The sequence below is a fragment of the Panthera uncia genome, chromosome B1, assembly GCF_023721935.1.
Source record: "Panthera uncia isolate 11264 chromosome B1, Puncia_PCG_1.0, whole genome shotgun sequence".
Lineage (NCBI taxonomy): Eukaryota > Metazoa > Chordata > Mammalia > Carnivora > Felidae > Panthera > Panthera uncia.
In genome coordinates, this window is record NC_064811.1 from 41,653,448 (window position 1) to 41,663,796 (window position 10,349).

Consider the following 10,349-nt stretch of genomic DNA (forward strand, 5'->3'; position numbering starts at 1 on the left):
AAGGCTTAGGATCATAAAAAAACTAATCGAAGAGCCGCGTATGTCTTAGTATTGTTTTAAATAGGCTGTGTGTGTGTGCGTGTGTGTGCGCGTGTGTGTGCACGCGCGCATCTCATCTCAAAAGGCAGACACACCTGCAAATTAAAATGAGACTATTATAATTTCCCACCAGGCCAGTTTGTTCGGTACGTTTCCCAGGAATTAAATACAAGACAGAGACTGCAGCAAAACTTTGATCAGCTCATCTCGGTTGTTTCCGTGATTCGTAGCAGTTAGGTGAAAGGGACTACGGACCCACAGAGCTGGTGGAAGCCTCATTCTTGGTGGCTTAATGACTAGACTACAATATGGTCTGGGTAACCCAACTATAATTAGTTAATTAGAGTAAACCTTAACTAAGCTAATAAACTAGTTTGCTATTAGTAAACACCATTAGTTTATTTATTTATTTACCATTAGTTTAATTTAAACACACTAATGCTATTTACTAGTGAAAAGATACCAGGAAGCCCTTACCCATAAAATGTGTTAGCAGGAGGCACCTGGTCTGTCTAGGTTGCTTATTGTAAAAAGTGTTAAAAAATTAAAAAAAAAAAAGCCTGGAATTTATGGATATATGGGGTACGGCTGGCTGGCTGGGGAAAGAGAGGGTTGTAGCCTTGTAGGCTATGTTATTAAAAGTCAGGATTCTGAGAGGCGTCTGGGTGGCTCAGTTGGTTAAGCGTCTGACTTCAGCCCAGGTCACGATCTCACAGTTTGTGGGTTCAAGCCCGGCGTCAGGCTCTGTGCTGACAGCTCAGAGCCTGGAGTCTGCTTCGGATTCTGTGTCTCCCTCTCTCTCTGGCCCTCCCCTGCTTGTGCTCTGTGTCTCACCCAAAAATAAACAAACAAAAAATTAAAAAAAAAAAAGAAGTCAAGATTTTGAGTATTGTTTCTGCATACATTACTCAAAAACCCAGACTTGTGAGTTATCCCAAACTGAAGCATAGTCTGATACGATTGCTCAGACAGGCATTCCCTAATCTCTGTTACAACAAGAGCAGGCTACCTATAGACTTGTTTTAATTACAAGTGATTGAATGCAATCAGATTTAGGAGAACTGGCTAGAAATCCATTGCCATCACAATAGGATGCCAACCCAAGGCTATAGGACTCTGAATTTGGGCTAAGCAAGGTTTGTGTTGCTTTCGATACCCACCCAAATGGAGAGGTGATGGCATTGCCTCTGACAGAAGAGACCGACAGGAGTACAAACTGGGCTGAGTCACCTCATTGAAAGAGAAGCTGCACATTGCTGACCTGAAGGACGCAAGCAGCCCGTAGGTGCACTCTGCTTCATTCACATCGTCCTACATTTTTCTCTGACTTTAAATGCCACAACACAGGGCATATGCTTTCTCATTCGCCCCATTCCCCACCACTCCCTAATGTTACATGAACTCCAAGTGTATATATGATCTTCCCAGTTCTTCTGAAAAAAAAAAAAAACAAAAACAAAAACAAAAACAAAAAAACGAACGTACTAAAATTAGCAGGGGAATTGTTATTTTAATTTTCAGGCAGATTGGGAACTTCAAAAACCAAAAACCAGGCGAATCTCTTGTTTCATTTCAAAACGAATGAAAACGGTCCTCAAGCAACGCGACTGTTGGAAAAACATGACATCTCTTTGGCTTAGACTAGAAATTAGGTCCCCATATGGAGTCTGCAAGATCAGGTTTCAAAACTTGCCTGCACCTTCTTCTCTCTTGTTTGGATGGGAGATACCTGTTATCTCACTGGGTCTTGAAGATGGGACCTCGGGCTTTTTGTTTCACAAGGCAAGTCAAACAGTGTTTAAGTGATGAAGTCCAGAGAGTACGCTTAGAAATGTTAAAGTGTTCAGCCTTCCCAAGCAATTGCTTCCTGCAGGAGGAGTGGACATAGCCTGGCTGGGGCTCACCTTGGGAGTATTGCTCCTGTCCCCCGGCCCCGGGGACTGGCTCCCGTTGCTGTCCCAGCCGGCTTCCTGAAAGATGTCAGGACTCTGCAGACGAACCTGGCGGGACACGACGAGGTGAACGCGCCTTTCACTGGCCTGGGTAAGAAGACACAGACATTAGCCACCCTCAGAGCTTCCATCCAAAGCACTGGGCACCAGGGGCTTACCAGGATGCAAATTTTACTCTACCTTTTTTTAGAGAGAAAAAAAAAAATGGTGTCTAGTATTTCTCATGGCAGTGCCCATTTTATAATTTGGCAAGAGCATGAGACTCATTTCCTTTACTTTTTTAAAATTTTTGTTTAAGAGAGAGAGAATGGGGAGAGGAGGGGAGGGAGGGAGGGAGGGAGGGAGGGAGAATGAATGGGGGAGAGAGGGGGAGGGGGAGGGAGAATCTTAAGCAGACCCCACACTCAGCATGGAGCCTGACTCGGGGCTTGATCCCACAACCCTGGGATCATGACCCGAGACGAAACCGACAGTTGGATGCTCAACCCACTGAGCCACCCAGGTGCCCTTCCTTTAGCTTTAAATCAGGTAAGGAAACCTACTTCAAGGGAAAAACTAGGGTAGGTTTGATGCATCCAACAGTTTTTGAAAAGACATCATCGAACATGGTTATTTTTCAGAGATGGCTCCTTTGCACACAAGCCACGTCTGAAGGGCCTTCCAGATAGAACCGAGTATATGGTGTAAAGTTGCAGCTCAGTCTAAAACCCAGGCCAAAGGTGAGCAGGACAGAAAAAGGAACAGAGTTGGTGGTGGCAATGCTACCAACGTAAGAGTAGAAATCCCGCATGTACAGAATTCAACATTTGGGCACAGGAAAGGAGGAACACTTTAGAAATACAGGGATGAGTCATAGTGCAAATGCAACCCGCTTAAGGGCCTTTACCCTGAGCCTTTATCTTTCATGTGGCTGTCCCCAGTTCTGACTACTATTCCCCTCAGCTATCAACATCGATGCTTGCACACAGCATTCCGGAGAGCAAGTACGTTGCTTACTGGGGAGAGTCTATTCCACATCGTAAATTTACAAATTGGATTTGTGCCACAGATGAATTTCAGATCTGCTTGAGAGCATTCAGCGTTATTCGCAAACTGCTGACTACTGAGACCCCAGATCCACGGGGCAGATAGAGGAGACATTAATTAGCCCTGTGAAGTGCAGATAAACAAAGCTCCCTGATGGCCCGGAGTGGATTAGAAAGGTCCCCAGGAAGGACTAGGATTGGGCACGAGGAGGAGAGAGGAGTACGTTTTGGGGGTTCCTCTCTTCATGTCATCCGCTGACCACCCTTCACCTCCGCAGAGACGGACATTGCCTGCCTGCCTTCTCCATTTACAGGTATGGCTGCCAGACTGTGGAAAAATCTGGTCGTGAAGGAGGACCTTGTTTTTAATTTTTTTTTTTTAACGTTTATTTTTGAGAGAGACAGAGACAGAATGTGAGTGGGGGAGGGGCAGAGAGAGGGAAACACAGAATCCTATGCAGGCTCCAAGCTCTGAGCTGTCAGCACAGAGCCCGACGCGGGGCTCGAACTCACTGTGAGATCATGACCTGAGCCGAAGTCGAACACTCTAACCGACTGAGCAACCCAGGTGCCCCAGGAGGACCTTGTTTTTAAAACCCGAAGCAATCAAAACCTCATCAGTGAAATCCCCACGGTTGTCCAACACTGCCCAGCCCAAACCTTCATGATTTTGCATGCTTGTATTAATAAACATTTCTTCTCAGGGCTCTCTTGAAACTTAGGGATCATCAACTGGGTAGCTGTAAGTCAGATGAACTTTTAAAAACAGCTGCTAAAGTCCACTAAATGTGGCTATGGTGAACATCAAGGTGGATGGTGGGCCAGTTGAGTTGACTCATCTCAAATAAATTACAAAAATCCTACTGAACAGGCCCAAAAAGCAAGTTCAAGTTCTTCATTTTCCTTCCCATAAAGCCCAGTCATCACTTTTGCTGGTCTACGTAATCAGTATTTCTACACCTTTCCTCTGTTCCTTGCCTCTCTTGAATCCCTTGGTATTTCTCATCACATAAAAAGCTTGCATCAGAACAAAAACTAACAAGCTCAGGAAACAATAATGCGGCAAGCTGACATGAAGAACTATGGTATTAGCCAACTAAATGCAATTCTTGGAAGAGTATTTTGTAATAATGTTTCTTTATCCTGTAAGCCTCACTTTTCCTAATGAGGTTATCACTAGGAACTTTCTGAAGCAAAAATTCCTAGTGATAAGCAGCAAAACACTCAAGTCAAAACTCCAACTGCTGAGCCCAAATTTGCTCTTTATCTCCAGGGAAAGTCCAATGTTTTGAAGGATCTCAGCAGGGGGTTTGTCTTTGGCCCACACATCGCCATCACGTTCACTTCGTGAACGTGAGCAGTCATGTGTGCTAAGCATCTCCTAAGAATGGAGAAAATCTGAGCTTTTCATATCAAATCAACTTGCCAGGCAAAATTCAAAATGCCAAGGAGCAGCCTGCAAGAGCTGTTTAATTCACATTTGCAAACACAAATTTCTCACCGGATTTTCAAATGTCGACTTTGGCATTAAGTTGCCGGCAGGAACAACCCTCCAATAAACGAGCCTGGTATCCATTTGCTTGTAAATAAATTCTCCGCAAGGCTGGATCTGTGGCTCTTACCGGCCACCTTACAAATTGTTCTCAGGGAGACTACTGGCTGCACTTTCTCTCCCAGTGTTTGAAGTTGTGAGGTGGAAACTAGGCTAATGTGTTTGTACTGGCTCTCGCCTCAGCAGCAGCTGGGGGCAGTGTTGAGAAACAGCCCTTGTTAGAGAGACAAGTGAGAGCTATAGTTGCATTTATAATAACGTGAACTTGCCTGTACTTAGTGCTCCATCAACAAAGATTTTAATGAGCATTTCTTTAAAAATAATTCATCCTGCGTCCACATTCCCCACCAGCTTCTTTTCCAAGGATCCCAGAGTTAGGCAGTCTAGCTTTGGGTTTCAACGTATAGTCGTGGGGATGGTTCTCTCTATACCGTTTGGGGTTGCCCCCTCTTGGGCTCCCTTCCACCAATTGTTCAAGTATCACGGTCAGTTCATCTATCCTGGGCTCACAATGCCTTGGGAAATTGGGGACCACTGGTTCCATGTAATTAAAAAGTCACATATAGCACTGCTAGGAATTTACCCAAGGGATACAGGAGTGCTGATGCATAGGGGCACTTGTACCCCAATGTTTATAGCAGCACTCTCAACGATAGCCAAATTATGGAAAGAGCCTAAATGTCCATCAACTGATGAATGGATAAAGAAGTTGTGGTTTATATACACAATGGAACACTACGTGGCAATGAGAAAGAACGAAATATGGCCTTCTGTAGCAACGTGGAACTGGAGAGTGTTATGCAAAGTGGAATAAGTCATACAGAGAAAGACAGATACCATATGTTTTCACTCTTATGTGGATCCTGAGAAACTTAACAGAAGACCATGGGGGAGGGGAAGTGGGGGAAAAAAAGGGAGGGAGGGAGGCAAACCATAAGACACTCTTAAAAACTGAGAATAAACTGAGGCTTGATGGGGGGTGGGAGACTGGGGAGGGTGGGAGAGTGGGGAGGGTGGGTGATGGGCATTGAGGAAGGCACCTTTTGGGATGAGCACTGGGTGTTGTAAGGAAACCAATTTGACAATACATTTCATATTTTAAAAAAGTCACATATACAGAAGAGATGTCAGGCATCATCTAATCCAACACGTTCTCTGTAACCCATATTCTAATTCCCCCACAAAATCCCTGTCACGTTGTCACCCATCTCATGCTTCGGTGCCTCCAAGGACAGTGAACTCACTGCGTCCCCAGGCTGCTTGCGCCATACTTGGCGTTAATTAGAAAGTCTGTCCTCAGGCTGAGCTAAATGTACCATTTTCTTGCTTACCCATTGGCTCCAGTGATGCTCTCTCGGGCAGCCCCAAATCAATTTCCATGTAACAAACTTATTTGAAGATAACATTCACTGTTCTCCCTTGGCTCCTTTCCTTTCCAGGTCAAGTATTTCTAGTTTCTTTAATATTTCATATGTTTTCAAGTCATCTCAAAAGCTTGACAAAGTCTGGACTCACTCTAATAAAGCTGAGTGGGGTGTGTATCTGCAGAATTGGACCTGGAAGATCCAATACAGAGTAGTCTTTTTGCTGATGGACCAGCTGCCCCCAGGACCTCCATGATGGGCCCACTTGGCCATGTCATATATGCAGACGCGATTATCTCTGTGCCCTATGAAGCCAAGAACTCCATAGAGGTCTGTCTTCATTATTACTAATTAAAAGATTACTGATTAATTAAAAGATGATGGATTAAAAGATGCCCTCACTAAGGGACACATTACATCAATGAAACCTAACTCTGAGATCACGTATGGCACACAGACCCTACGTGGCAATACAGACAACAGGAGGCATCAGAAGAGAGTTAGCAGCATAGAGCCTGATGCATTTTTTTAAAATGCGTATTTATTTGGGGGGAGAGAGCAAGAGTGCGCACATACGTAGGGAGCGGCAGAGAGAGAGGAGGAGCCAGAGAATCCCAAACAGGCTCTTCGCCATCAGCGCAGAGCTGGACGCAGGGCTTGATCCCACAAAACCACGAGATCGTGACCCGAGCCAAAATCAAGGGTCAGATGCTCAACTGACTGAGTCACCCAGGTGCTCCACAATTTTAAAAGAAGACTTCAAGACTATCTTCTATGGGGGCGGCAGCAGCTATTTTAGTGGGCAAAGAGCAGGAGTCTGACCAAGGAAAAAGAAAATTAAGGAGGGGTTGAGGCAAAGTGGTGAAATAGGACCTTAGGACGAGACCGAGGTAGAAAAAGAGATTTGAGACAGCAATTTGGTCTCTTTTTCCCTCTTGACCATAGCTCCATATTCATCCTTAGGCTGCCAGAAGCACCTCCTTTAAGTGCTAAGATATTAACGACAGTCTGGTGTACATGGGATCATACAGAGGTCAGCGACAAGGTCAAAATAAGAATTTAGTTCTTGTGGCTGCTGCTTGCTGAGTTGGCAGAATGACCCAAGTCCTTTGCCTCAAACATCACTTCTTTTATGGTATCTAATTTTTTTTTTTTAAATGTATGTTTATTTTTGACAGAGAGAGACAGAGCATGAGTGGGGAGGGGCAGAGAGAGAGGGAGACACAGAATCTGAAGCAGGCTCCAGGCTCTGAGCCATCAGCACAGAGCCCGATGCAGGGCTCGAACTCACAGACCACGAGATCATGACCTGAGCTGAAGTCAGATGCTCAACCGACTGAGCCACCCAGGCGCCCCTCTTTTATGGTATCTAGAAGTTACTCTCATGGTTAATGTTGTTCCATGGTGTTAAAAAAAAAAATTCATGTGGGGGGGGGTATGGAGTTGGAGGAAGGGCAGTAAAGTTCCAAGATTCCCTAATATTTGCAGCATGTGGCGATGTAGGAGATTCACTCCAAGAATTCAAAGCTGAAAAGCTGTACAGTTTACCAAGTCATGCTTTATCAGGAATGCATGAGATTTAGAGCTGTATATAAAACTTATCTGGACTTTAAGAATTCAGCTCAAGAAGACTGTTACTAAATCTGCGCATTCTTTAGCCATTGTATTACATTTATTACAATGCCATGGTAAGAAAATATGTTGAAATGGGGATTTGATTCTGTATTAGTGCTGTATTGTGCTGATCTGTAAAAAGCACATTGACCTATCAGGTCTTATTTCATTGGCAGTTCTTCCTGGTTTCAAGGGACAGAAGTGCTCTCTCTTTTTTTTTTTTCCCCAGTTACGCAGAACGCACGAGCTGGAATCACGTATTCAGAACAAATGTCGGTAATATGAGCAGTCCATTATTTGCTTTCTGGCTCTGTCCAGAGGCCTCTCACATTCTTTTTAAAAGTCTGTAGAGCCTAGTTGTTGGTTGTTCTTGATAAAATCACTTCTCATTTAAATATTAATTCATGCAAAGGGAAAAAAAAAAATCACACATGTGTGCATTATGAAATTAGTATTAAGGAAAACCTGTGTGTCACCACCTCTACAAATGGCTTCAAATTGTTTTTCAGCTTCTGCCTCAAGTCTGGGGGTTGCCTAGAAACAAAAGGCACGAGAGCAATACTCAAATTTGAAATCCATAATTACTTCGTTTATGAATTGCATATATTTGATCTCCCACATACGTTCGTAACTCACTGTTCCAGAATTGCAGATAGAGGAGAGCATCTCAAAATAGGTACATCTGTCAGCCTAATCCATTTGCACACTGATTGGTGGGTTGAGAGATGTTGAATCGCCATGGTGAGGGAAGTCGAGATCTCTTTTTTCTCCCAGGGTCTCAAATCTTCGCTCTGTATTTCTTGGTTCTCAGATTTTAGGTAGGACACCAGACAGTTTCACAAAGCTGTCTCCTTCCTACGATTATTCCAGATATGGCGCTCAAAGAATTACGAAACTGACAACGGGGGGTGGGGGGGTGGGGAGAATAAAGTCGTCCTGTTGTTCAGTCAGTCAACTCCTCCCTACGCGAAACTTCTGTGTCCTTAGGGTTTCTCTTCCTAGAGGAGCCGACTAACTCCTGGGGTCTGGCACCCGGGGCTGCTGAGTAAGTGGGGGTTAGGACTCTGCATATGTCAGTTGGTCAAATTTAAAACAGTTGTGGCTTCTCTGTAATAACTTTTCCCTGAAATAATGGAGAAAAAAGGCAAAAGTGTGGTACTGTGGGAGAAAACATGACCAACAGGACATGTTGTCTGGGAATTTCTTTCTCAGGCAAGTATGATTCATGGGGTAGATACACAAGGGCCATGCAGCTAAGGATCGCTTGGTAATTTGAGTCTCAACCTTTGAAGGGTATTAAGTTTAATTCCCCCAGCCTGGTGTGTGTTACAAGTATCACATAAATAAAATCCACTCTTGAGATTGCTTAACTGGGTTTTCCCAGCACTCTACTTTTTCCATTTCTTTTCCAACTAGCTTTGCCCAAGCCTTTAAAAGATCTTTTTTTCCCCTTTCCCCTGCTTATAAAGCACATTGGCTTTGTGAGAAGACTCTTTTAGGAAGTCCCCCTGTTAAGCAAGATTTTACTTCATAAATTTCTCAGGGAAAAAATTTTTTCCTCTTCTGCTATTAATCTACAAAAGTAGAATGCCATATGTAATCAAAAATTTGTCCAAATGGCATGAGTAAGACAGTTTTTCTTTTGCCTATTGCCAAGTGTAGTTGGCAGATCACCTCTAGAACATGAGCTGCACAGACAGACCTGCAGAGGAAGTTAACACAATGTGCACGAAAATTGACGATCACCTAAAAGTCTAGTTTCAAAGAAGAAAAAATCACGCTTAGTGTGCAGTTTCTTCGTGATGAGGAAAAGGGCTCTTCCTTGTCCGTGGGTTAATGTTTTCAGAAATACGGTCTTATTTTCTGTTCTCACCCATTGACACAACAGGCTACACCCACCTGCCAAACGTGGACTTCATTCTATTGGAGATCAGAGATAGGAATACATTCCAAGCTCTAGAAGGCCAGGAACTGCGTCAGTCTCGCTTTCCACTGTAACCTACACCTCTCGGCACATAGAAGGTGCTCCACCAGTAATAACTGAACAAAGTCAAAAGGACAAAATGTAGAAATTCCATCTTGGGGACAAACAGCATGTAAACGTCGATTTGGTGTTTGTTCTTCGGTAAAAGGTTTGATGAAAAATCCCTAGGAGATGGGATGAATGTATAAATCCGGTCTTCTATATATTTACAATTTTAGAACTTGGCTCAATGTATCCATTCGACAACTATCGAGTGTCTGTTCTTGCCAGGCACTTCTCTAAGTGCTTGAGATACCATATTGTATTCTTCTATACTATGTTGACAGGTAATAATTCATTGGTGGGAAGAAATAAAGCTGATTAAATAAGGGATCTAGAGCTGGGGGTGGGAGAAGCTATTTTAAGTGGGCCTGTCAGTGAAGGCCTCCCTGAGGTGAGGTCTGAGGAAACACCTGAATGAAGCATGGCAGTTAGAGGGAGAGCGAGAATGCCAGCTTTAAGGTGAAAAAGGTCTTGAAATGTTTGAGAAGTAGTAGCAAGAAGGCAATGTGACTGAGGATGGCCGGGCAAGGGTGAGAATACCAGAGATCTTCCACTTTGCTTAAGAAATTAATTTGGAAGGATAACTAAAGGCCAGATTATGTATGGCTCTGTGGGCCGTTGTTAAGATTTAGAAAATTTTAAAAAATACTTTATTTTATTTGAGAGAGAGAGAGCGCACACGCATGTGCTGGGGAGACAGAAGAAGAGAGGGAGAGAGAGGGAGGGGGGTGAGAGGGAGGGGGAGGGGGAGGGAGGGAGAGGGAGAGGGAGGGAGGG

General features: G+C 44.0%; 1 protein-coding gene across 1 annotated transcript in view; it reads right to left on the reverse strand.

Annotated features, from left to right (window-relative positions):
• The window catches only part of LNX1 (ligand of numb-protein X 1), a 51,484-nt gene that overhangs the window by 12,823 nt on the left and 28,312 nt on the right, over positions 1–10,349 (reverse strand). Inside the window, exon 4 of the mRNA XM_049630014.1 lies at positions 1,944–2,087. Within this exon, the coding sequence (XP_049485971.1) occupies positions 1,944–2,087 (144 nt within the window). The remainder of the gene's footprint in view (positions 1–1,943; positions 2,088–10,349) is intronic.